Genomic DNA, 26,419 nt, shown 5'->3' on the forward strand with positions numbered 1-26,419 from the left:
TCAATGTTCTGAATGGGTTATTAAACAGGATCAGTCCAGTATCTCAAGTTCAACATCGCTGCTTGGTGGAGATTTGTCTTTTTGGACATTGGACTTGGATCTTGCAAGAACATGAGCTGATTGTATCCGCGAAATATCTTTACGAACCATTGACAATCTAGGCTCTGATATTGATTTTAGCATAGGATTGACAGGCTGTGTTGTTTTTAATGATTTACTAGGAGAGGTCAATCCAGGCAGTGATACCAATTGGCTACTGTTTACAACGGGTTTGAATCGATCGCCAGAGATTGGGTTACCACCCATACGAGCAATCGCTGCTGGGCCAAAAATTGAAGCCATACCTGCAGGTGCTATTGTAACGACAAGCAATACGTGAGTTTAAAGCAAAGTATTTCAGGCTTACCATGAAATAGATAATACGATTGATGGAGCATTGAAAATTTAGCTAAGCTTACCAGGACAATCCAGGCTCTTATTTAAAGCCCGTAGCGATCTAGCACCAGCAGTATTTGAGCTCATGAGTGATTTTCTGGCAGAGTATATAGATTAAAGTAGTAAATGCAATAAACTGAATTGGTACTGTGCTGAATATCAAGGAAACATTGCCATTCAGAGTGGTTGCAAGATTTCTTACATTTCAAGAACCTGTTTTGCATTCAAAATTGGAGGTAATGACTCTTTTCGTTGAGCAACAGCATCAACACCTGTATGAGTTGTAGAAAGAGTTTGGCCAGACAATACATATGTACCATCATTGGAATACGACCGTTGTTTCCCAGATAGCTTTTTGCTTGGATTACCGACATGAAATGCTGCATTGCTATTGGCCGATTCAACATGTTTAAATGTTACTTTATCATGCAGCTAAATAGTCAGTTAAATAAACTGTTACTCACCCTGATGCAAACTCCTGTCTATTGGATTTTGCAGATTTATAGTTTGATGACAAATGGATCTCACAGTATTGTCCCTGCATCCTGTAAAAAGTAACTATGTTGAATGAAATCAAACATATATTGAGCCAGATCAGAAAAATACAGCAATTAGAAATACCTATCAATTGGCTGGGAGCAACATTTGTTGTTTTGTAGCGTTCCCTTGCAGTATCCCAAATCAGTAAAATCGGCAATCTTCATCCATTTCTTAGTATGATCTAAATCCAAGCCCAAAGTTGCTCGACTCTACATCACCCGAGTCAGTATATACATATTTGTCAGTTTAGCAAATAAAACATAATGCTACCTCGGAGGGTCTGATGATTTTGGGATTCAAAATGGCCACCAAACTTCCAACTTGCTCATTGGAATGGCTCTGGCATACGTCGCGAAACATAAATAAATTGACCGACGAGCCTCGTAGATCTCCTATGCGTAGCATGCAAAATACATCGCCATCCTTTGTCTTTTTACACTCGCTTTTAAAAATAATAATTCCAATAACAACCCAATCTCCAATAATATCATTATCTGTCATATTGCTTCTGATTTGAGAAATTGGAATGACTTGTCTATTCAGCATTCGCTCTGCAAACTGGTCTTTTGAAACGAGGCGATTTCTAAAATTGTTAAAACCAAATGTAAGTGTCTACGCTTTGATTATGGAAAGCATTGAATAGTATAACATTAACATTTAAATCCTACTTTATACGGAATCCTGATATCGGCTCTATTTCAACAGGTGTATCAACGATTGGCGCAATTTGAGGAACAGGTTGACGTTGATTATGAATCAAAGGCTTTTTAGTTGCAGTGGCATGAACCGAGGTTTTTGCTAAAGATTGCTTTTTTTGAATTTCTGGCTGAACAGATATTGATTTGATGGTTTCAATATTACATGGCCGCTGTATCAGATTAAGATTGGATTGCGTCGAGTTTTTTTGGGATGATAAAAGTGGAGTATTGTATTTTTTGGAAGCAGTAGTCTCAGATATGGAATCTGTCGGGTATCCTCGTTTTAAACCTACTAAAGGCAAAGAATGCAGAACATCAATACCAGCTGTCAATGTTTGAGTAGATCCAGATTAGTACACAAATTCAACTAAATCAATCGCTCCATATTATATGCAAAGCCGGCTATCCAAGCTACCTGTTGAGTCCTTTTCCAGTTGAGCAACTTCTGACTGAAGTCTTTCGAACTCTAGCCGTTTATGACAGAGTTGTTTCCTCATCACGGCCTGCTTCAGAAGCAACTCCTTTCTTTCTTTCATCTGCTGGACTAGAATAATAATGCTTAAATGGTTAATCATAAAGACACCTGTACAGTACACCATTGATACAATGGATTTGCAGTGAATACCAACATCTTGCTGAAACTTGCTTTGTAGGTCCAATGCAACATGTTCTGTTTTCATCTCAGCCAGCGATTTTGCGTCCATGAGCTCGCTGTCCAGTACTTGATCCATACCATCTCCTTCAATGTTATTCCTATCTATACCATTCATTGGAGTAAAGTTTTATTCATGTAAAATAGAACTAAAAGTTCCAAAATGGATAGTAAACAGTTCGTTTACTTGAAAATTACTGGACAATATTCTAAACTCTTTTACTATTTTCTGGTGATTGGCATGTATGATTACACTCCTGAAACATGCGATCGTTGTTCTCTTGAACTTTCCAAAACAAGAGTCTCGGTTCAAAACTATAAGTTATGAGCATCATATGATGATTGTTGCGTTTAGAAACAATCATTGCAGAATAAATCTATAAAGCAATTCATTCTACGCGAAGAACTAAATCAACAGAAAGCAATCTGCCGATATTTGCAAAACAACAAGCGTAAGCTGGACTAGTTTTATACAAGTAATCGTTCCAAACACAACACTGATGGTTACGAACAATTTTTATTTATTCTCATTCTCTTTGTCGCTAGTTGAAGCGCATTATAAATCTCGTCCTTGTCTGCCAAGCTTTTCCTCTCTCCCGAATATCTCAATTCATCATCACTTCTTGTGCTTTTTGATAGAAATACAACTTGTTTTTTAACAAATCAGCATAGATTGGCTTTTTCACTAGCAAGCGCCAGTCTAGTTTAAAATAAAATTGTTAAACCACCGCGCATGTAACCAATTGATCTACAAAACTACTGGAATAATAGAGCTTACCGACGAATGTTTCCTATAGTTCCAGCAGCAGCCTCTTGAAGTGCCGCATCCAGCGATCCAACCATCCCCAACAGCAATTGAACAACACCGTGCTCATGCATGGTAATACAGTTATCGGCTATCAGTAAAATTAAATTAGTTTCTTGTTGATGTCTAAATATAGCTCAATGCAAACTTACGGTCCATGGAGAGTTGGTGAAGTGCACGAGCTGTCGATCTATGAACCTCCTCATCTGGAGACTTGAGGTATTTAACCAAAGGTGCAACAGCACTAGCAGATCCAAATGCAACCCGATTGTTTCCCCAATGACAACAGCGAGCAATTGCTTCAGCAAGATGCTTTCGTAATTTATCATTTCGAGTATTGGATAGCTTTCCAAGCATGGGAACTACACCATGATCAGTAATCACCGCCAAATTTTCCTCTATTGTAGTGCAAGATATTAGTATCATCACATAGTGAAGCGATGGTTCAGACTGATTTTCGTGTATTCATAAGTTTGAAGTTTAAACTACATACCATCCTTGGCAATATTGGCAATCGCTGCGCATACGCTAGCCAAAACCTCTGCATTCTCCGATTTCAAGAGAGAAACAATCAGCTCCAAACCACCGACAAACGAACGAACCATTTCTCCGGCATCCTTTGCTAAAATTTCCAGTAGAAACAATTTAAACTTTCAAAACTAATGTTTATCAAAATACATGCCACTCTTACCATGCTCAATACAAGGAGATATTGCCCATGCAGCAGATGCCTGAACCATAGGGTTTGGTGATTTTAACAGTGACCAAAGCAAACGCACGCCATCAAGTCGGTCAATAACTGCCATGCTATCGCCTAGTGTCGTTACAAGATACTTTGTCAGATTTCAAGTGAAGTTGGCCAAAACAAAGCATTCAGATCTATAAAATCTCAATTTGTTTAGACTCGAGGCAATCGCTTACTATCTAATGCGGATGCACCAACTGCGGTAGTGACATTGACAAGCAATGCCTGATTTGTCCCAGTCAGTAAATTAACAAGCGGGGTAATGCCACCGCTTTCACGAATACTTTGACGACCATCCGCTATACATTGTGTAAGTTGGCATCATTATGAGCACTTGGATAATTATGCTATTTTCAATTTTTGAATACTGTAATCACGAATAAAGCCCACCTGTTTGAGCGCAAGCACCAAGAGCTCCAACAACATTTACGAGCACATCTTCTGGCTGATTTTCCATTAAACCAATTAGCTTTTTGATCGTATTGAGCTTATTGAATGCCGTCACATTTTCGACTGTGTATCGTATTGAAACCCAATTCTATGTCAGAAATCGCCAGTCTACGATTGTTCAGTCAATTATAATACAAACTTACGGTTTTGAGCACATTTCCAAACTGCTCCTGTGGCAGCAACCAGCAAATCCTTATTGGCGACGTTATCTAAAAGGCTTACCAATGGCATAAGACCGTTACATTGGCGAACAAGCACTCTAGTTTCGTCTTCTTCTGCGCATTTAAAAATAGCACTTGCACAGTGCATTTGCAGTTCCTGATTCTTGCTTGACAGATTTTCTACAAGAAATCGAATCATGCCAGACGATCTGATGGCAAGCGGGTAATTTTCATCAGAAGCACATTCTTGAAGAATTACAACGACTGGAATCAAAAGCTGCTCATTTTGAGATTCTAGCAGGTTTGCAAGCAGTGGAATTGACCCAGCAGCCTGAATGGCTTCCTTATTTTTTGCTAAAAAACAATACACTGTTATCAAACCCAACACATCTGAAAAGCTTTGATATCAGACCATCAACTCACAACTTTTGCTACAAGTAGCTAGAGCCAAAGCACCAGCAATTGCCACCCTTTCCTCTGACGATCCAGGCGTGGCTTTGAGAAGCCGTGCAAGCTTTCGAATACCGCCGTAGCGACGAACAGATCTACGATTGCGAGCTATGTTTCCCAAAAAGCAGTTGTAAGCATTTGATTTCAAATGCATTAAACTGTAACGCATTGCAAGCATTACCATTCTTTGCACAGTGTGATATGGTCTCGGCTGCAAGACACTTTATGTTTTCATCCGATTCTTGAAGTAGCTCTACCAATGGCTGCATGCCATTTAAATCAGCAACAGCAGATCTAATTTGAACTATTAAAATCACATATTTAAATGTCAGGCTAATTTGAGATTGCGATGTATATGGAATGGCATGTCAGTATATCATGGCATAAACCTTGCACCATTTTGAGAAATATCCTTGAGAATTTTGAGAGCACCAATTTTGCACTTTGGATCTTCAGTATCCAATAGATTTACAATTGTTTCAAGACCTCCAACGTCACGAATGGCTAGTTGATTGAATTCTAGAGATTGATGCAATGGACAGAACAATTAAAATTATCATCAAGCTTAAATGACAAACTAAACGGATTGTTAACTCAAATACTCTACTCACCATTGCTCAGATCAAAGTCGCGAAGTGAGCAAATTGCAATGATTGTAGCTGTTTGATTTCCAGAACGTAGATATTTGACCAACTTTTGTATTTGATAGTATTCGGTTGGAAGTTCTGCATTGTCTTGACGCTTTTCCTGCTGCTCCTCTTCCGAAGATACCTCAGAATCACTGTCTTGGTATACCCCATTCTCGGTGCTTTGTGATTTATGCATGCGTTTTTTGGATGTAGGCGATCGGCTTTTTCTTTCAGACGATCCCTTTTTTGCCTTGAACTTTCCAGCATGCTTTGTATCTTCAGTTGAAAGACCAAGTGCTCTAAAAATATAGACATGTAAATTATACAATTTCTGATCAGATAAAACAAAAGACAAAATATACCTCCACTTTAATGATGGCTCGACCGATTGTTGCACCTTGGTTTGAAGCTTGTTTCTTAGTAATGCAACATTTGGTAAGTAAACTCGCAGTTTTTACAAAATCAATTGACAATCTACTCACTTTTTTTTGGCCAAGGCATTCTTTTTGACGGCATCTTTTTCATTCCTACGATCCTTTCCTTGATGATTGCTAATGGTGCCATGCTCGCCTAATTCGTCTTCATCTGTAAACTGAAAAAGTAAATAGCAAAAAATTAATTGAAAATCATGACTATCTGCAACAATGATTTTCAACTAATATATGTACATCTGCAGCGTGATCTATATTTTCGGCTGCTACAGCCATTCCAGCGCCTCCTAAAAACACCATGAAATCCATCAGTATATTTGATGTGAAATAGTTTAAACTTTTTTCTAACCGTCTGAAAACTAGTCAAATTACCTTGGGTGTCAGCCTGGTGATATACATATTCTTGCTTGTCAATATGCAAGGCAAAGTGGGATGATTTGGTACGTAAAAGATCTGTAAGTGTTTTGAAAAGCTCTGAAGACTGGCTGTAATCAAGCCGTTCATTTCCTGTTGAATTGACATGTTGATTAATATTGGCACCAATGATAGGATGTTCCTAAAAACTGACCTTTATCATCGGGAATATACCCGTTATTTATAAAATATCCTGTCTTGCTGGCTGTTATCATGAACTCTTCATGATCATGAGGCTGCACAATAATATAGCAGATTTCACCATATACTTGACGCCATGGAGGTGCCTTGGCGCCATTTGCAAAAGTATAATCTATAGGAATTATATTAAAAAGTTTAGTGAATTTAAAATAAACTAAACCTCATCCAGAAATAGCAATTAAAGATTGCATTTGATATACTAGGATGATTAAAAAATACAGCTCATCAAAATAAATGATAGTACCTGATTCCCAGTTGATAGACTTTAATGCAAATTTTTCATCTTGGCCACAAAACGCTTGTAGCATTTGAAGTTCCTCGGTGACCTTGTGAATATTAAGAATTCTATCACTTTATCAATGTTTTAGTATCATTCTATAATATATAGCTGTTTTGAATTGTAGATTTGACAACATAAATGTATATTCAGTTAGTTGGTCAGTCATACATGTGCAAATTTTCAAGAGTGGTCTTGGTCAGCTGCAAATCGAATGAATTTAAAACAAGAAGAAGCTTATACAGCTTTGAAAACTGCTCTCGTCGTTTTGAATCTGTCTCGTTGTTGTAAATGTCAAACGCCTCAACCAATCCCTTTCCGCCATTCTCGCTGATACCAAAAATGTTTAGAAAAGGATCGGGATTCGCTAATCAAGAATTGCATTATTTATTTACAAGTTGTGTTAGAAATATTTTATTAGAGTATGATATTTTCTGTATGATTAACACTCAATAGGTGCGACGCGCCTACCTTCAACCAGTTGTTGGAGCTCGCTCAGTTTGTGTTCTATGGATACTTGCAATGCGCGATGCAAGTACTCGACGGAAGAAACCTTTGCCGTACGTACAGTTGCGTTGGAACTTGTAGACTGCTCTATAGAAAACATTGGTTGACCATCGGATCGTTGTATATTCGAAGCTACTACCCATTTTGAGCCTCTAGCAGGCCGCAGTGATAACAGCAAGTTGCAGCAGATTTATCAAAAACAAAGCAGTTGATTTAAAAAATTATGAATTAGCATTACAATAGATAATAAATAGCCAGCGCCGACATGGTCCGTTATTGAAAGTAAACTATCTGACGTACTTTCCAACTATCCATAGATTGGAGCTTCCATGAGATGAAAACGCGCTAGGTGGCAAGGACGAAGTCCATTGCAATGGTTTTCGAAACTCGGCTTTGGCCTCGACTGGATACGTGCTACACAAATGGTCAAGCATCCTCGAAAGTTCGTGTAAAAGTTCTTGATTATTCACAGATCTTTGAAGATGTGGAAGACCAGTCTTGTCTGTTAGTGATGCATGTGTGCCTGAGGCAGCATCACTCCATTGAAACTTGCTTGAGGTAGTTCCCATACTAAATTGAAAATGGTTGTCTAAAACTTGGAGAGTAGTAAAGTTTTGAATAAAACGAATACACGTAAAATACAAATATTTAAGCAAGTCTCAAGACTCGTATTGGTCTGGCATTGTATTTGTTACACGTGGCCAGGCATTTTGGACTAAATATATACCTCATCTACTAAAGCCCGTCCAGGCTGATGCATATTTCTGCCATTATACACAAACTGGTGTAATTTATACCAATTGCAATATCGGATTGAACATGGCATCAAACGCACTCGGTGATTATCGTCTGATCTAAGATGACATGATCACTCTCTAGCTCATACGTTTGCTAATATTATATACCGACATTTGTGCCTATGCTTTTGGACCGATCCGTCATGTGTCTGTTACCACGCAAATGTTAAACCATATGTTGATTCAAATCTGGATACTGTTGGGTTTAAAACTTGACTGTCTTCCGTTCCGTTCCGTTAGCATTATCGTATCAATGTCTGCTGATTCCTACTGATGCCTACTGATATCTGTCAATGCTGCTTTTGATGTTCGATTATAGATATCTGACAATTGTTGGTGGTTTAACCAAATATCTTGATAATTTGAAGCATTTTTGAGATACGGTCTTTCAACATTTAGTAGAATTTGGTAGCATTTGGTAGCATTCGACACAATCATGAGCCCAGTTTTTATTTTTTGACGACTACAAACACGCCGTGTATCTCAGATACAAGTCTGAGCCATGATATTGAATGAGGTTTTGACTCGACCAAACCATTATACCAATTCACAGATATATCAACACAAACCAAGCGTAACAGTGTTGATTATATAGCAAGCATAATGGCTGAATATTGTAATCAAGTGGCCAGACATGTATTGATATGAGTTAGCAGTCATATGATACACAAGTATTTTGGAGTGTTGTAATCAAACTGCACGCTGGAGTGTTGTGTAGCAAACAAAATGTACATTGCCACATTTTAAGGAAAGCCCGGCTAGCTCAATCGGTAGAGCGTGAGACTCTTAATCTCAAGGTTGTGGGTTCGACCCCCACGTCGGGCTGTTACTTTTGCATTTTACACGTCAATATTTTTACTGTATTGGCTAATAACGTTTAATGTTTCATTACAACTCGACAGTCGCAGTATGTATTGTTTGGTAATACAATCAAATCTTGTCTGGTAATAGCTCAGTCATGACTCCAAATTCATTGTATATTTTCCACCAATATGCCATTGGTAAATAGCACTGACAACATCAAGATGTTTGTAGATTAACGTGGACAAGCGATTGTCATGTCATGCGAATATATTGTGATGTAAGCCATGCAGCTGAATATACCTGATAGACTGTTGTATTCCATAAACATGGTACTGTCACTCACATTGGTATTCCAAATCTACAAATCTACAAATTTAGAAATGCATTTATTGTTTATTATCCATAACACTTGATGAGCAAGCATTCCAAATGCAATTCTTGTTTTTGCATGACAGACAGACGAGTGATCTGAAAACAGCCATTACAATATACGCATTGTTATCAACTCGCCTCGATAGGAATAAACCAATACTGATTGTCAACAGTAACAGTCAACATGGACAAGGTAACAGATCATGTGTGGTATGCGAGTCGGATTGGTTCGAGGTTCCATTGGTAGTTGATGTTACTGCATGATTAAAATACAGGTTTCTGATTGGATGGTAGTGAACATCACATATTCCAAATCTAAACAGTCGATTGGTGCAGTGAGATGTTTTGATTGATAAATATATTCTAGTTGCATATTGCAAGTATTGGTGGTTACAAGTTGGGTTGGTGGGGATTCAACAACGGAGCATTTTGGTATATTGCGATGATTGCCAATATGCTGGTAGCCACAATGATCCATACTATGCCAATAAAATCATGAAACCCATCTACCAAGACATACAGCAAGAGTGTTGTGAATTGTAATCCGTTTAATGATTGGCTACAGCCAAAGCAAATGTGTATTCAATATGGATTGGCAACTCTTTTGTGTTGCAATCGAGTGATGTGTATGTTTGTGGAACGAGTCGCAGCGACAATCTAAATGACAAATAGTTGGTATAGCAATACCCAATCATTCGACCAAGCAGTGTTTATTACAAGAACTATACAAGTCACCATTCCAGATACAGATACATGTCCAGATCCATGTTCACATCACCATCTAGTTACAGTATAGTTTTTGAGAAATACTCCCCACATACGGTCCCCACCACGCACGCCTACCAGAATGGGATCTAAAACTCGCATGGCGGCATCCCATTCGTCAAGAGGTGGAGGAGCATTTTCTCGTTTCTCCCACTGCTCAACTGGATTTTCATCAGTAATCCATCCAGTATCAACAGCAGTCATGAAGATATTCAATGCAGCAAGACCTGCAGCAGATGTGCGTGTCATCATATTGAGTGATGCTTTAGCCATGTTACTGTGTGGATGAAAAACAGTTTTAGGCCGATAAAACTGGCCTTCCATGGCACTTACATTGACAATGTACTTGTCATAGGAAGACTTTATACTGGTATCTTCACTGACATCCGAGGCAGTAGCTGATGTTTCGGAAATAACAGGATTTCCAGTGGCTTCCATTAATGATTTCAGTTCGGAAATAAGAACCCATGGAGCAAATGCATTGATAACATGGCATTCAAGCATTTCTACAGTAGAAATCTGTCCAATTTGCATAGTCCATGAGTTTTGAGAGCGAAGATCGATTTGCTGATCATCACGATCGAGTCGCCCATCTGGAAAATGTGTTGTATCTGCAGCTGCATCTTCTTCAGTAAGCGAGATCTGCGACAAGGCAGCAGATGTATTTACGGATGCCAAAGACTGGCGTGTACCCAATGCAGGCAAAGCAAGACTATATTCTGTAATCTGGTTAAAAGAGTCGCAGGACGCTGAGCAGTATATGTAGAGCACCAAATGATATCATTTTTAAACCGATATTTACAACCAGTTTTAAACATGGAAAAGAGACTTGTTCATTCAGAGTAGATTAACAAGTGATTTCCACAACGGTGAACATGATTGACATGATACCGAGTTGTCCCACCACAGTGTAAAAAGACTGCACTATCAGTTCCACGATCATTGGTAGCAACATCATCATTACTGGAATCTGAATGTGTCATCAATTGATGAGAGATTGTTGGTTGACAAACTGTCTCACTGCAATGGAAAGAGACATTTGAGTTGCTTTCATTATTGCTTGAATTCAAAGGTGTCAACATCAACTGTTGGTATTCACACTCACTACAATGACAACTATTGCTGTAACAGAAACCAGTCTCTTGTAATGAATACACAATTTTATTGAACATTTTCAATAATCAAAGTAGCACTTGAGTCCATCCATTTTTCGATGCTCTTACTCCGGTAATCTACAGGAGTACAGCCATCGTCATCATCATATGGACAACATTCATCATCAAACTCCGCACCACCAGCCATACGCCAAATAAGACACGCTGCCCTGTGGAACTCTAGTGCGTTCCTGTTTGGCTGCAGAGTTGGATCGCCAAGAACAAAGTACAGCGCCATCTCGCCATTAGATTCGACTGCTTGTCGATTATCATCCATAAATTCCTGATTATCCTGTCGGCTTCCCTTTAGTGTCTTTATAGCCCGTCTCCAATCCTTGTGCTTGTCATCGTTCAGGAGAACTGAATGGTTGACTACCTTGACCACCAGTTTGTTATCCACCACATCCACGTATCGCTCCAGTTTATCAAATTGGTCGTGACACTTGATACACAGCAACAGTCCGTTTTGGACTTGATGTTTCTGCGCTAGACCAGCTCGTAACAGGATAAGAGATTCATCATATGCTACCCCAATGTTCTTTTGGGCGATGATGTGTGCTCCTTGCAAGGACAGCTTATCCCAGCAAAACAAGCAGACTCTGTCTCTTTCCTCGACAGCATTCTTCAAGTCCCTGTGAGACAGCTCACTCTCTTTTGGGACATTGCTTATATTTCTAGCCGAGTTGGTTCTTGATGGTGCCCTTGAAGAAGCTGGAGTGTGGCAGCTGGATGAGCTGTTGTAATTTTTGTGGAATGGCAGTATGTAGTACTCAAACATCTCGTCAATGAATGTACGAGGATGCTCTGAGTCTGCCAACTGGACCTTGGTTGAGAACTGCTGCTGCTCTGCAAATTGGTTGGCAGCCAGCAGGTCGTGCAACTGAGTGGTGTGCGAGGTTTCTCCCTCTTGGATGATGCCCAAGAAGAAACCTCGTTTGTTGTCATCCTGCCATTCAGACTTGGCTCTCTGTGTTGGCAGGTCTGAGGTGTGAATGTTGTAGTATCCATTCAACAGTTGTGTTGCTGCTGCTTTTGTTGTTTCAATATTCATTCGATGTTGTTTTTTGGAGGGAAAGAAAATGAAACTCGAACCAACAAAATAAGCGCAGTCATCAATCAAATTGGATAATATCCATCAATAATCTTTTAGACTCGTACAGTTTGTACAGTGTTGTCATAAAAGTCATGGTTTGACACATTTTCATCAAGTTATCAGTGAGTATCAGTGAATATCGACCAACAAAACTGGTCTCGTTGGTCGATATACTACTATAGTGTAGTCAATTGAATGATAGTATTGACACTTGACTAGTCACTAATACATGTGAATACATGACAAATGCTTAATTTGACTGTGATTTCACACAAGAATGCTTAATTTGATAATATTCAGAGCATGTGAATTTGAATACATTCTTCACACAATATCGAGTTTGAATGTGAGACAATCATGTTTGGCTGTTTGATCTTTTTTTGTTTCGTTTTGCTTCTTTCAATAAACTCCGAAATGGCTAGCAAAAAGTTCCTTGTGGTCATTTTTCATAAACTGTCTCGATAGGCACTGGAGAGTTGTCAAAATATCTGATGTAAATTCTTTGTTGGTCATTTCGGAGTTTATTGAAAGAAACGAAACAAAAGATCAAACAATCAAACATGATTGTCTCACATTCAAACTCGATATTATGTGAAGAATGTATTCAAATTCACATGCTCTGAATATTATCAAATTAAGCATTCTTGTGTGAAATCACAGTCAAATTAAGCATTTGTCATGTATTCACATGTATTAGTGACTAGTCAAGTGTCAATACCATCATTCAATTGACTACACTATAGTAGTATATCGACCAACGAGACCAGTTTTGCTGACTGATATTCACTGATACTCACTGATAACTTGATGAAAATGTGTCAAACCATGACTTTTATGACAACACTGTACAAACTGTACGAGTCTAAAAGATTATTGATGGATATTATCCAATTTGATTGATGACTGCGCTTATTTTGTTGGTTCGAGTTTCATTTTCTTTCCCTCCAAAAAACAACATCGAATGAATATTGAAACAACAAAAGCAGCAGCAACACAACTGTTGAATGGATACTACAACATTCACACCTCAGACCTGCCAACACAGAGAGCCAAGTCTGAATGGCAGGATGACAACAAACGAGGTTTCTTCTTGGGCATCATCCAAGAGGGAGAAACCTCGCACACCACTCAGTTGCACGACCTGCTGGCTGCCAACCAATTTGCAGAGCAGCAGCAGTTCTCAACCAAGGTCCAGTTGGCAGACTCAGAGCATCCTCGTACATTCATTGACGAGATGTTTGAGTACTACATACTGCCATTCCACAAAAATTACAACAGCTCATCCAGCTGCCACACTCCAGCTTCTTCAAGGGCACCATCAAGAACCAACTCGGCTAGAAATATAAGCAATGTCCCAAAAGAGAGTGAGCTGTCTCACAGGGACTTGAAGAATGCTGTCGAGGAAAGAGACAGAGTCTGCTTGTTTTGCTGGGATAAGCTGTCCTTGCAAGGAGCACACATCATCGCCCAAAAGAACATTGGAGTAGCGTACAACGAATCTCCTATCCTGTTACGAGCTGGTCTAGCGCAGAAACATCAAGTCCAAAACGGACTGTTGCTGTGTATCAAGTGTCACGACCAATTTGATAAACTGGAGCGATACGTGGATGTGGTGGATAACAAACTGGTGGTCAAGGTAGTCAACCATTCAGTTCTCCTGAACGATGACAAGCACATGAATTGGATCGAGGCAATTGAAAGCCTCAAAGACACCCGTTTTGGAAAACAAAGAAGGCTTCCAGAGTTCAGCAATCGACAAGCAGTCGAATCTAATGGCGAGATGGCGCTGTACTTTGTTCTTGGCGATCCAACTCTGCAGCCAAACAGGAACGCACTAGAGTTCCACAGGGCAGCGTGTCTTATTTGGCGTATGGCTGGTGGTGCGGAGTTTGATGATGAATGTTGTCCATATGATGACGATGGCTGTACTCCTGTAGATTACCGGAGTAAGAGCATCGAAAAATGGATGGACTCAAGTGCTACTTTGATTATTGAAAATGTTCAATAAAATTGTGTATTCATTACAAGAGACTGGTTTCTGTTACAGCAATAGTTGTCATTGTAGTGAGTGTGAATACCAACAGTTGATGTTGACACTTGAATTCAAGCAATAATGAAAGCAACTCAAATGTCTCTTTCCATTGCAGTGAGACAGTTTGTCAACCAACAATCTCTCATCAATTGACGACACATTCAGATTCCAGTGATGATGATGTTGCTACCAATGATCGTGGAACTGATAGTGCAGTCTTTTTACACTGTGGTGGGACAACTCGGTATCATGTCAATCATGTCCATCGTTGTGGAAACCACTTGTTAATCTACTCTGAATGAACAACTTTCTTTTCCATGTTCAATCAATGTATCTTTATATCTGCTTGAATAAAGCACTTGTTGTGATTGTTTCTATTTATTGTTCTGGAATTGTGTTTTTGCTTTCTTTATCCTTTTTTACTCTCCTTTTCGAGATCGGAATTCAATGAATAGTACTATCTGTATGTTTTCTGGTCTTTATCCTTGTTTCTTTGATAATAATCTCGATGCCATTGTCACAATTGCTCATTTTCATTTGGGTTGCAATGATTCCAATTCCGTATGCGTTCAAGATATTCATTGTGGGTATTGATTTCGAAATTCATTGTATAGTATTACCCAACACAATAATTTCATGTAAATACATTAGTCTTTTCATGTAGCGGTTCAAGAGTATACTCCACTAACTCGATAACTTCACGCTTGTTACGATCTCCATTTGAGATATTTAAATGGATTATATTCGAATTCAGATTAAAGCCGGGAATATATTTCTTGGGATAGATACATGACTGAAAATAAAATGACAATCAGCCATCCATTTACAAAAAAATATTTGCAATGTGCAATCTGCTACATTGGCATATTCTCACATCTAATTCAGTGCTTCTAATGCTTTTATATTTTGATATGTCAGAAATGTGTTGTCAAAATGGACTGAGATATTCAGCTTGTAGAACTAGCTTACTCTTCAACAAGCAACTTGAAAATCAGATTCTTTTTGGGAAATGCAAACATTCTTGTCCAATGAACAGTTTGAAGTGGGATATTGATTCCCACTCGGAAATCTGCGCTTACGCTCCACAGCAATCAAAACATTGGATATTGGTTTGGTGTTCAATTCGGGTATATACTGCAAAATGTAGCGACCAAAGAAACAATTCAGTTTAATCCATCTGGTAGTACTTCATTTTTCAATGCAAACTGCCATTGATTAATACATCAGTTGATAGTATTCTGGAACAACTAACTGGCGACGATATCATTGACCGACTGAAACGTCGAATTCAAAGTGGAGCGTTGAGAGCATATATGAGTACGTTCTTTTGTCGACTCCACTACGTGAAATGTCTGCTGGTTCACCATTAGTATTGCCAGATTTCATCAAAAACACCAAATATTGTGTCATTTGAAGATGCACCCAATAATCTTTGGTTCTGGTATTGTCTTGCTCATGATAGAAATGCCAGAAAAAGATGACATAGATTGTCAAGAAATGCCAGAGTTGTTTCACGATTACTACGGCATCAAGATAAATAAAGATTATTCTGGGATTGACGTTAAACACCCGAATGATATTGAAAAACATTATTCTGTAAGCATCAATGTGTACAGATTCAACAGCAACAAACCAATGATGAAAAGACATTCAGATAAACACTACAAACAAATATGGATCACAGACATATATACCAATTTAAAACTCATACTCATCACTTGTATTGTATCAAAAACATCAACCAATTGACCAAAGTCTTTGAATGTGCTGAATGCCATACATTTGAGTGAGTTCAAGAAATCAACCGATACTTGTTAATGTGTAATCAGGGCAAACCAAAGATACTATTCGATAATGGAAACTATCAACCCAAGACTGGTGTTTTTGACATGTTTGAAGCAAATACGGTGTGTGCTGCTCAAGATCTGAGACACTGTCCTTGTTTCATTTCATTTCCTATGATTTCCTATAATTTCAATGATTTCGAAACTTGGTTAAAGCATTGTCAATTGGATACAGATTCAAAGTTGCAGTATCTTGTAATACACGAGTTGTCAAGCATCAGTTTTATGGGCAGTGAGAAATCAACCCCAGAGCTCATTCATGTAGATGGAACGAGTGAAAAAGCATTGGATGTAACGATGATCAAGATGATCAAGATGAATAACATACAAATGAAATATCTACATGATCTGTATCCAAGTACACAGAGTTGTTTATATATATTGATAGGTTTGAAGTTGTCAAGGCATGAAAGTCGTTGCGCAACAAATTGCTGGAATGGCTGGATGTGTTGCCAGTATACGACTTCAACTTGGGTTCATATGATATTAATGCCATCAAGAAATATCTCACGCAAGTCCTGATAAAGCACACAAAAGCATGGCAACGTTTCCAAATACGAACAGTTGTGGATTCGTAGCATTGAGCAAGAATTGGGTCGGGACATTGAACAGAACAAAACGATTGCAAAGTACAATGTAGACGGCTATGATGACAAAACGAATACTGTGAGTTCAACGGATGCTTTTTTCATGGTTGTAATAGGTGATACAAGTCTGATGATATTACCCATTGACGGGTGATCGATGAATATCTTGTATCAAACGACCATGCAAAATCAAGCACATCTCACAAGCAAATGGGTTACAAAGTTGAATGTTTGGGGATGCGAATTTCAACTTTCGGAAACACTGAAATGGACAGCATCATCAAATGTAACAATAACTACCAAATGATTTCAAACAGGTCGTTTACATTCAAAGACATTCTATCATACTTGTCACCCAATACCTCACAGTACCTCACAGTACATCCATGGACCAGTTCTTGACAGTATTCGATACTGAAATGCAAATGGGTGTATTTACCCAGAGTAGCCCAGAATATATACAAGTATGTCGACGAATATCCAGATTTGGGACCATATACTGTGAATGTGATTGAGCACGTCAAACATTGACATATTCCATCCAGGAAATGGTTCGGTAATGATATAAAGTGCAAAGCCGTACCAACATTGGTTTACAATGAGATCGTCAACAACACCAATATATTCGATATACTGAATGACTACAACAACTTGAACGTAAACCCACGACAGAAGCAACCAAAATGCGTTGCTATTTGATCCAATACTTGAATCTGGATATCCATAAACATGACATTCCAATTACAGGATGAGCATTGACATACCACTGGAAAATGAATAATAAATACTGTGAATGTCAACTATTCAAGCGCAATAATGTGTTGTGTCATACATACATATACAATGTCGTTGGACCATCAAGCATCGTATTGCATCATTATCATGGACAAGACAGGACAAGAACAAGACGAGATAAGCTCTGTCGACAAATTCTGTGATATAATGCTAATGCCTTGTATATATGTCATTGGTCAAGACATGCTATGCGGTAACCATCAGGTCATGGAGCTGTACCGTAACATCATCAAACATGTCATGACAGAATCACTATTTGGTGTTATTGAATGTGACATTACCGTGCCGAATCAACTCTGGAATGTCTTTGCCGAGATGCCGCCAATATTCAACAATGTGGGACTTGTGTTCAACGATATATGCGCTGAACCACAAGATCGGGTAAACCCAAACTACAAGTGTAACAAACTAATTGACAGTTTCTTTGGAAATAAAGTGTTATTCCATACAGTTGCTAAAATGGTACGTGAATAAATGTTTGGATGTTTCCAGTGTAGCTTGTACTGTAAAATACAAGTGTAACACACTGTTCAATGCATTCATGGATCATGTTTCGAATGACATGCGAGCTGGAGATACCAATCAAGCCTACACACTACATGAGAAATGATGTAATTGATTGACAATTCATCATACGGGAAATGTATTGCAAACTTCCTGAAACACAAAACAGTCAAGATGGTGAATGTGGACAACTATATCAAGAATGTTGGACAAGCCAATTATACTGTGCATCAAGATATTAATAAAGGTGATGAAATCCGTTTTAAAAAGACATTATTCAAACAAAGCTGTCCAGTTCAGATCGGCCTTGCTGTGTATCAGTTGGCAAAGCTGTGAATGCTTCAGTTTTACCATGACTTTGTCAACTATTGCATTGATCAAAGTGACCATCAATACTGTATCATGGACACTGATTGTGCGTATTTTGGTATATCCAGCGGCAAGTTGGAACATGTCATTAAACCACATCTGATGGATGAATTCCAAAAAACAAACATCCATGGCTGGAATACAAATGATACGGTATTATGGCATTAGCAAGCGAGATGCACTATTGTATGGGTGAAAAAACAAGGTTAGTACCAAAAGAATCAACAAGAAACGATAATCGCGAAACAGAAATACTTGAATGCTCTACGAGGCGGCAACATCAAGATGTTTGTAGATTAACGTGGACAAGCGATTGTCATGTCATGCGAATATATTGTGATGTAAGCCATGCAGCTGAATATACCTGATAGACTGTTGTATTCCATAAACATGGTACTGTCACTCACATTGGTATTCCAAATCTACAAATCTACAAATTTAGAAATGCATTTGTTGTTTATTATCCATAACACTTGATGAGCAAGCATTCCAAATGCAATTCTTGTTTTTGCATGACAGACAGACGAGTGATCTGAAAACAGCCATTACAATATACGCATTGCTATCAACTCGCCTCGATAGGAATAAACCAATACTGATTGTCAACAGTAACAGTCAACATGGACAAAGTAACAGATCATGTGTGGTATGCGAGTCGGATTGGTTCGAGGTTCCATTGGTAGTTGATGTTACTGCATGATTAAAATACAGGTTTCTGATTGGATGGTAGTGAACATCACATATTCCAAATCTAAACAATCGATTGGTGCAGTGAGATGTTTTGATTGATAAATATATTCTAGTTGCATATTGCAAGTATTGGTGGTTACAAGTTGGGTTGGTGGGGATTCAACAACGGAGCATTTTGGTATATTGCGATGATTGCCAATATGCTGGTAGCCACAATGATCCATACTATGCCAATAAAATCATGAAACCCATCTACCAAGACATACAGCAAGAGTGTTGTGAATTGTAATCCGTTTAATGATTGGCTACAGCCAAAGCAAATGTGTATTCAATATGGATTGGCAACTCTTTTGTGTTGCAATCGAGTGATGTGTATGTTTGTGGAATGAGTCGCAGCGACAATCTAAATGACAAATAGTTGGTATAGCAATACCCAATCATTCGACCAAGCAGTGTTTATTACAAGAACTATACAAGTCACCATTCCAGATACAGATCCATGTCCAGATCCATGTTCACATCACCATCTAGTTACAGTGTAGTTTTTGAGAGACCCTTAATTTGAAACCACTTAAACATCCACAGAAATTGATTCTTGAAACAGACATAAAATCACAATTTAAAACGCATATTTCATTGTTATTTGCAGTTTGAACAAGCCAGTAACGACGTATCAAGGATCGCAATAAATGGAATCATATGCAGTAATTTAAAGAATGGTGCACTGGTTCCTAGTGAGGCAAAGCAATATAAAAGTGATACAAGTTAGTCGGCCAGGTTTTTAAACACTAATAATTTTATGATCACTATGATTAAAATTATTAAAGAGTATTTGGTACGTACTTGGTCGACTCGCAGTTGCAGCCCTTGTTCTGGGACTCGTCAATAGCGGAGAAGTCGATATCAAGGCCACTGTTTATTGGAGAAGATATACAGTTTAACAACATAAATTTGTACAAGCTACATCAACCAATACGATTTACCATTCAGGGCAGGTGGGCAAGGCAGTCTTGGGGGTTTCGTTGGTGGCAGGCATAGTTGTTAGGGTTGAATCAAGTAAACTGAATATGATCGTATAAGGTGGTATCTTGATCGCTATTTATATTTTTTGAATGACTTGGTTATAAGGAACGCCATCACGTTTCTGGTAACAAACAAAGTCGGACCGCGTGGTGAGGCAAACCACAATTATTAGGGTCCATGAAACCCTGTTTCACTGGTACTTGGTGACATTTACACTAATTAGGCTCTAACTATAATTGCATAAAATGGCGTCTAAATATGCATGTGATTAAACCTATAACAGCGCTGAGTTTATTCTGAAACATTAAACAGATACCCCTAAAACCGAGAAAAAACGCATCATTCAAGCTTTTACAGAACGACGGGTAATGGATAAACGTGCTGGTTTCTCTGGAATTGTAATCAGCGAGGTGTAATCAGAGCTAGGAAAATGCTCTTTTCCAGTGTTGGGGTCAACATACAGTTTGTGAGTGTAGCGACGAATAAAGGCGGAAAGAATGGTTTTGTTTTGAATATAAGCAAACGCTTCACCAATACAACGATGACGACCTGAGTTGTGCAAAAAGTAAATAATTAGTTTTAAACGATTCATGTTTTTGAAACAGTATTACCGAAAAAAACAAAAGACTGAAAGAGTTTGAATTAAACAAATGCATAAAAGGCTCACCAGCACCAAATGGTAAAAAGTGGGATCGGGCACTTTTTTGAGCAATATCAATAGTGTTAATGGACCATTCTCCGGATCCTTCGTCATTATTGAGGAAACGACTAGGCTCGAATTTGAGGGGATCTGGAAAACGAGTAGGATCCAAATGGCTGACAGCAGCAGAACCACAAATGAAATGACCAGCAGGGATAGTCATGCCACGATAAGTCATGCTCTTTTCAACTTTACGCATAACAGTGTGGATAGGTGGGTGAAGACGAAGAGTTTCTTTCATCACACAGTCAAGGAAAGTCAGTTGACGAATCTGCTCGTGGGTGAATTCGGGAAGATCCTCGGGCGGAGTGTCAGGCTTTCCTGTCAGAACCATTGATTGTTCGTGAAGAAGCTTGTCAACAATATCTTGACGACGAGCAAGTTCAAAAAGCATCCAGCAAAGAGTGGTTGAGCTAGTATGCTGTCCACCCATCAAAGTTGCAATTAAAAGATGAGCAATTTCATCATCTGTCATGCTGGTTCCATCACGATACCGAGCAAACATCAAAGTTTGCATCAGATCAGCGTTGTCGGTGCTATTAGTAGCACGTCGCTTTTTAATAATATCAACAAAGGTTTTAGACATGATCTTATTGGCACGGTCACGCTTAAAGTAAACCGGTAGTGGCAGCCAGCGAAAAAACACATTAATAGGTGCGAGACCAGAGTCAAGATCGTGATACAGCTGAGCAACTAGAGTTGTCAAGATGTGATATGAGCAAAAGCGAATATATCAAGCTGGTTGATACAGAAAATACAAGAATGGCATGCATGAATTACCTGTAGAGTGCAGCTGTTGGCGGATCTCCTTGCCGAGCAGACAATGTGAAGCAGTACGAATAGTGAGTTCAGACATTTCATCAAAAATCATATTAGCGTCGTAATGATCCTCCCAATCGTTAAAAAAGGCATTTGTTTCATTCCAAATGTTGAGCATATATGCATTGAACGAGTTTGAGTTAAAAGCGTCCTTGACAAACCTTTCAAGTTTGATCAATCATAAATGGTTAATATCAAATCTATACACCTACTATTTCTCATTCAACCATGTCTTACTTTTTTTGTTCCATAAACATAGCATTGTGTACATCATACACAACACCAGCACCAAAAACAGGCACCGTCAGTTTCTTGTATGCACCTTCAGCTGTAGCATCTGCAACAGGAACGTTGAATACGTAGTGGTTTCCATCTGGACCTAGACAAAAAGTCATTTTACGACCTAGCATAACAAAGGTGAAGCAGTCGCCATACTATATAAGCCGTTTTGAACACAACAGTTAGACATAGATGAAAGAGCAGTAGAATCCAAATTTGCATTTCGCATGACAACGTTTTCAAACGCTCATACTACAAGATATTGCGTATAGATTGAAAGTGATATTGTCTACAATTTAATAGCAATCATGGAAGAAATACGGGCTAATCAAGTACCTTTTGACGACATTCTATAAGAAACTTGATAGGATCAACTCCATAGGCTATAGCAGCACCAATAAATGGAATGGAGACTGGGACTCTTGGAGGTTCTGATCCAGTGTCTTTAGATTTCTGTCATTATGAGTTGGCGTGACCAATAGTGAAAATCTAAAGTTAGTTTGACTTGTAAACAACGAAAATAGCAGTGATGAGGAATATGGACTGAAAGTAGAAACAGCAGATTCCATCTAGACCAAAATTCAACAGTTTAAATCAATGAAAGAGCTATAAGTGGGCTAGCTAGATCAAATTCACCAGACACTGATGAATATCAAATGGGCTAATCCGCAGTTCAAGTAGATCCCAATGAATAAAAAGAGTTGTTGAATCATTGTCCATCTCGTTGAATGATATAACAGTGAAGCTTTAGCAAATGCATTACTCGAACGATCCAGTTAAAACCAGGACTGCTCAACAAGAACAGTAGATTGTCAAGGAAATAAAGATCTTTGAAATCTTACAAGAGGTTGGTTTAAAGCATACGAAAGTAGCCAAACAGTGAGGACAAAGACAAGAGAAGTGATAGCAACAACGGTGTGGAATTGGTCGGGTGGAAGCCCAGACACATTGCGAACTGATTCGTAGGCTTCGAAAAACAAGCCCATAATGAATACACTTTGTTGAAATGTAAGTTGTGATGGCAAGATTCACCGCACGCTTATTGGCTCATCAAAGCTGTGTAGTCACGTGAAAATATAGTGCTTTTACCGCTCGCAGTCACAGCAAGATCACAGCTGTTTTGACCAAAAGCACTCATTCGGGGAAACTCGAGCAAGTTGAATACCAAGTGTGTTGCAGACACTGGATAGTGTTGAACAGGAATTGTACTGTTAAAGTTGTATATTCAGGCAAAATGGTATTGATAAACCATCTTCTAGTTGCATTCTTGAGATTGTTGGACTGGAATTTAAAGGGTTTGAGCATCTGTTATTGCCATAAATAGTCTAGCAGTTTATTACTGCCGTATTCACGTAAAATGAAACGCATTTCTATTCTGCTTTGGGTCAAGGCTTAAATATTTAGTTTTCTTATTACAGATTGACTTGATTAGACATCTGCAACCCTTTCAAATACAATGTTCATTATATGATTGTAAACTATACTTTTAAACCGAGACTGTCTTGTTGATATACATTACATAATCAACAAGTTTTAAATCAGATATTGAGTTTGTTTTGATATTGTCAATGATTACAAACTCGAATATGTTCTAGTCCAAGAAAACAATATCAAACTGCAGCAGTTATTCCCATGTCAACCATTCAGTGTTAATATGATATTCAGTAAAACTGGTGTGAAGTATCGTGTCATGAGACGGGCTGTTTGTCATCCTTATTCAGTGTTCCATGTTGCGTGAATACGGCTGTAGTCGATGTGCAGTCACGTGAATAGTATCCCTTGAACGAGTATTTTGTGCCCATCAGCATTTGGAACAAATCGAAATTTTATTGTAGTCCAACTAACCCGCAGTATAGTAATATCACCAATATGCTTCGCAACAACAGCAGTTCAAACGGCAGCGTACATTCTATTACAAATGGACAAAATCTAAATAACTCCACTCCTGTTTCCGCACCCACTGATATATTTTCGGTCGGAACTGGAGTTCCACTACCTCTGAATGCCGACAATACCATGAATGTCGGTATTCACGCTATCGAAGTATATTTTCCCAAAAAGGTTGGTCTTTGTATAAATCCTTTCGAGTATGGCCTACATAGCAACAATGGGTTTGAGTTGTCAGTCTGAATACTGATGGCTGGACTACCTTTCTGTTGCTTCCATTTGAAAGAAACTTGCAATTGGATATCCCGACCAGTTAGAATTGAAGGCTCGAGTTTTTGCTGAATCAGCACATCCGTCCTGTTCTATGTAATGTTTCTGCTTACTGACTCGATTTGATCTACCTTTGTCTTATATTCTATTCACCATCATCTCAAATGGCCATCTAATACGGGTGTTTGATGCTGTCACCTTGAAATCCACCTACTGATCTTGGTCTGTTTCTGTCTTGGTAACCGGTCCCGTCAACTTTGACTATTTTAGTGTGTCGACCAAGCCCAACTTGGTGAGTTTTGGATCTATTTAGACTCGATATTTTGTTGCTTTCATGATTGAATTTGACTGGACATTATGGCTGTGATCTTGCTATGTCTTTTGTCTTTGAACGCTCCTATCGCTATACATTGATATCATCGCTTAGTCATTTTAATCTTGATCCCGCATTCAAGCTATTTGTCATGCTCATCAATTGCATGAGCCTCAACCTATTGTATTCCAAATTGCACTGTTTCCCTTATTGGCTAGCTCTTGCAGAGTTAAACTAGTTGCTAACCCTATCATCTTTGATTTGCTTTATACAACTTTGGATTGGGTATTGGAATATATAAACTGATGCTTTGAAAATCTAGAGCAATTTGATGGTGTGTCTTCTGGTAAATATACCATTGGTCTTGGCCAGACCAAGATGGCCTTTTGTGACGATCGCGAGGATATCAACTCGATGTGTCTGACTGTGGTCAAATCACTCATGGACAAGTATAATGTTTCTTATAGCCAGATTGGTCGTCTTGAAGTTGGCACCGAAACTATTATTGACAAGTCCAAGTCTGTAAAGTCTGTTCTCATGCAGCTGTTTGTCGAGTCTGGCAACTCAAACGTCGAAGGTATTGATACTACCAATGCCTGCTATGGAGGTACTAATGCTTTATTCAATACCATCAACTGGCTTGAATCTTCTTCGTGGGATGGTCGTCTTGCAATTGTTGTTGCAGCAGACATTGCCATTTACAAAAGTGGCAATGCTCGTCCTACTGGTGGTGCTGGTGCTGTTGCCATGTTGTTGGGCAGAAACGCTCCAATTGTATTCGATCATCGTATGCGTGTATCGCATCTTGAACATGTCTGGGACTTTTACAAGCCTGATTTGCACTCTGAATACCCAGAAGTTGATGGACAGTTGAGCAACAAATGCTATATCAAGGCCTTGGATACCTGCTACAATCACTACTTGGATAGACTTGAACAGGTAAGATTGCTCTGTATCGAAATGGCTTGTAATGCGCGTGAATATATTAAAAAGACGGGCATAATAGTGCATCTGCTGTTTATTTTTAATGCAGTCCTAACCAATTCATTACTTTTAGAGCGGTGTAGTCAATGCTGATCGCAACAACTTGGATTATGTTTTGTTTCACTGCCCTTACAACAAGCTTGTTCAAAAATCCTATGGGCGTTTTGCTTTTAACGATCTGCGTCGTAACCCGTCTGCAAAGGAGCTTGCACAATTTGAAGAGCATGCTTCTACTCCTATTGAGCAGACCTACACCAACAAGGACATTGAAAAAGTGTTCATGGGAGTAACCAAAGACATGTTTTCTGCTCGTGTTGCGCCTGGTTTGATGGCCGCTAAAAACCTGGGAAATATGTATTGTGCTTCTCTTTATGGCGGTCTTGTCTCCCTTCTTTCCAGCGTCCCATCAAATGAACTGGTATGTTATTTGAAACGCCTTGCCAACTGTCCAATCTAGTCATGGCGAACGTGCTACATTATTGTTCTATTTGATTGCCAACACTACTTTTTTTTAAACTTCTTTACACACTAGTTAAACAAGCGAGTTGGCATGTTTTCGTATGGATCTGGACTTGCATCTTCTTTTTTCTCCTTTACTGTTCGCGGCTCAACTGAAAGTATGGCAAAGCATCTCAATCTTTCAGCCCGTCTTGCCGCCCGCACCGTTGTTGATCCCAATGACTTTGACCAAGTAATGCAGCTTCGTCAGGATGTCCATAATGCTTGCGACTATCAGCCTCAGGGTATTGTAGACGAGACCAACTTTTTCCCTGGGAGCTTTTATCTTGACAAAGTGGATAGTAAATACAGACGCACATACAAGCGATTTGTTCTATAGAGATAGTATATATTTCTTATTTTATCTTTTTTATTCGAGTTGATATGCTGTTTTTTGAGGATTTAGTCGAGATTTAAATAAATTTAGGCAGTTTATTACTATGAT

General features: G+C 38.8%; 9 protein-coding genes across 9 annotated transcripts; 4 read left to right on the top strand and 5 right to left on the bottom strand.

Moving 5' to 3' along the window:
- Positions 1-30: 30 nt before the first annotated feature.
- On the bottom strand, positions 31-2,443 carry BATDEDRAFT_27578 (uncharacterized protein; the record flags this gene model as incomplete). Its single annotated transcript, XM_006681847.1, has 8 exons — positions 31-353; positions 459-532; positions 638-823; positions 900-980; positions 1,057-1,184; positions 1,246-1,558; positions 1,644-1,998; positions 2,089-2,443. The coding sequence occupies 8 exons, from the start codon at positions 2,441-2,443 to the stop codon at positions 31-33; spliced, it is 1,815 nt and encodes a 604-aa protein (XP_006681910.1).
- Positions 2,444-2,988: 545 nt separating this feature from the next.
- On the bottom strand, positions 2,989-7,964 carry BATDEDRAFT_35992 (uncharacterized protein; the record flags this gene model as incomplete). Its single annotated transcript, XM_006681917.1, has 20 exons — positions 2,989-3,025; positions 3,104-3,221; positions 3,283-3,528; positions 3,624-3,752; positions 3,822-3,944; positions 4,052-4,174; positions 4,266-4,388; positions 4,469-4,840; positions 4,910-5,044; positions 5,118-5,230; positions 5,326-5,455; positions 5,548-5,864; positions 6,048-6,157; positions 6,234-6,283; positions 6,369-6,503; positions 6,565-6,723; positions 6,856-6,956; positions 7,060-7,255; positions 7,360-7,547; positions 7,696-7,964. 20 exons carry the CDS (start codon positions 7,962-7,964, stop codon positions 2,989-2,991), a joined length of 3,174 nt encoding a protein of 1,057 aa, XP_006681980.1.
- A 2,096-nt stretch (positions 7,965-10,060) lies between these two features.
- Positions 10,061-10,933, bottom strand: BATDEDRAFT_37414 (uncharacterized protein). The gene has a single exon (XM_006681946.1). The coding sequence runs from the start codon at positions 10,665-10,667 to the stop codon at positions 10,143-10,145; it is 525 nt and encodes a 174-aa protein (XP_006682009.1). The 5' UTR covers positions 10,668-10,933; the 3' UTR covers positions 10,061-10,142.
- Positions 10,934-11,279: 346 nt separating this feature from the next.
- BATDEDRAFT_37415 (uncharacterized protein) lies at positions 11,280-12,798 on the bottom strand. Its single transcript, XM_006681947.1, has 2 exons — positions 11,615-12,798; positions 11,280-11,555 (listed from the first exon to the last, which is right to left on the bottom strand). The coding sequence occupies exons 1-2, from the start codon at positions 12,336-12,338 to the stop codon at positions 11,533-11,535; spliced, it is 747 nt and encodes a 248-aa protein (XP_006682010.1). The 5' UTR covers positions 12,339-12,798; the 3' UTR covers positions 11,280-11,532.
- An 89-nt stretch (positions 12,799-12,887) lies between these two features.
- Positions 12,888-14,405, top strand: BATDEDRAFT_37416 (uncharacterized protein). Its single transcript, XM_006681948.1, has one exon. It carries the CDS (start codon positions 13,342-13,344, stop codon positions 14,386-14,388), a length of 1,047 nt encoding a protein of 348 aa, XP_006682011.1. The 5' UTR covers positions 12,888-13,341; the 3' UTR covers positions 14,389-14,405.
- Positions 14,406-15,216: 811 nt separating this feature from the next.
- On the top strand, positions 15,217-17,245 carry BATDEDRAFT_27582 (uncharacterized protein; the record flags this gene model as incomplete). Its single annotated transcript, XM_006681848.1, has 7 exons — positions 15,217-15,256; positions 15,640-15,729; positions 15,875-16,008; positions 16,242-16,319; positions 16,413-16,547; positions 16,821-16,993; positions 17,161-17,245. 7 exons carry the CDS (start codon positions 15,217-15,219, stop codon positions 17,243-17,245), a joined length of 735 nt encoding a protein of 244 aa, XP_006681911.1.
- A 441-nt stretch (positions 17,246-17,686) lies between these two features.
- BATDEDRAFT_27583 (uncharacterized protein) lies at positions 17,687-18,248 on the top strand (the record flags this gene model as incomplete). Its single annotated transcript, XM_006681849.1, has 2 exons — positions 17,687-18,100; positions 18,156-18,248. The coding sequence occupies 2 exons, from the start codon at positions 17,687-17,689 to the stop codon at positions 18,246-18,248; spliced, it is 507 nt and encodes a 168-aa protein (XP_006681912.1).
- A 2,242-nt stretch (positions 18,249-20,490) lies between these two features.
- BATDEDRAFT_33694 (uncharacterized protein) lies at positions 20,491-23,026 on the bottom strand. Its single transcript, XM_006681910.1, has 6 exons — positions 22,865-23,026; positions 22,359-22,475; positions 21,981-22,177; positions 21,705-21,904; positions 20,892-21,617; positions 20,491-20,773 (listed from the first exon to the last, which is right to left on the bottom strand). Exons 1-6 carry the CDS (start codon positions 23,006-23,008, stop codon positions 20,568-20,570), a joined length of 1,590 nt encoding a protein of 529 aa, XP_006681973.1. The 5' UTR covers positions 23,009-23,026; the 3' UTR covers positions 20,491-20,567.
- Positions 23,027-24,038: 1,012 nt separating this feature from the next.
- Positions 24,039-26,417, top strand: BATDEDRAFT_33695 (hydroxymethylglutaryl-CoA synthase; the record flags this gene model as incomplete). Its single annotated transcript, XM_006681911.1, has 5 exons — positions 24,039-24,083; positions 24,450-24,471; positions 24,815-25,431; positions 25,550-25,894; positions 26,009-26,417. 5 exons carry the CDS (start codon positions 24,039-24,041, stop codon positions 26,312-26,314), a joined length of 1,335 nt encoding a protein of 444 aa, XP_006681974.1. The 3' UTR covers positions 26,315-26,417.
- Positions 26,418-26,419: the final 2 nt, after the last annotated feature.

The sequence above is a fragment of the Batrachochytrium dendrobatidis genome (genome assembly GCF_000203795.2).
Source record: "Batrachochytrium dendrobatidis JAM81 unplaced genomic scaffold BATDEscaffold_14, whole genome shotgun sequence".
NCBI classification, from domain to species: domain Eukaryota; kingdom Fungi; phylum Chytridiomycota; class Chytridiomycetes; order Rhizophydiales; genus Batrachochytrium; species Batrachochytrium dendrobatidis.

Excerpts from the sequence above, each read along its gene's own strand:
- BATDEDRAFT_37415 (XM_006681947.1), bottom strand. The coding sequence starts at position 12,338 with ATGAATATTGAAACAACAAAAGCAGCAGCAACACAACTGTTGAATGGA. Across the intron at positions 11,556-11,614 it reads TGACAAGCACAAGGATTGGA|AATCGACAAGCAGTCGAATC; the intron begins GACGGGCTATAA and ends TTTATGGATGAT.
- BATDEDRAFT_33694 (XM_006681910.1), bottom strand. The coding sequence starts at position 23,008 with ATGGGCTTGTTTTTCGAAGCCTACGAATCAGTTCGCAATGTGTCTGGG. Across the intron at positions 21,905-21,980 it reads ATGTTTATGGAACAAAAAAA|GTTTGTCAAGGACGCTTTTA; the intron begins GTAAGACATGGT and ends CAAACTTGAAAG. Across the intron at positions 21,618-21,704 it reads CCAACAGCTGCACTCTACAG|TTGCTCAGCTGTATCACGAT; the intron begins GTAATTCATGCA and ends TGACAACTCTAG.
- BATDEDRAFT_37416 (XM_006681948.1), top strand. The coding sequence starts at position 13,342 with ATGAATATTGAAACAACAAAAGCAGCAGCAACACAACTGTTGAATGGA.
- BATDEDRAFT_37414 (XM_006681946.1), bottom strand. The coding sequence starts at position 10,667 with ATGCAAATTGGACAGATTTCTACTGTAGAAATGCTTGAATGCCATGTT.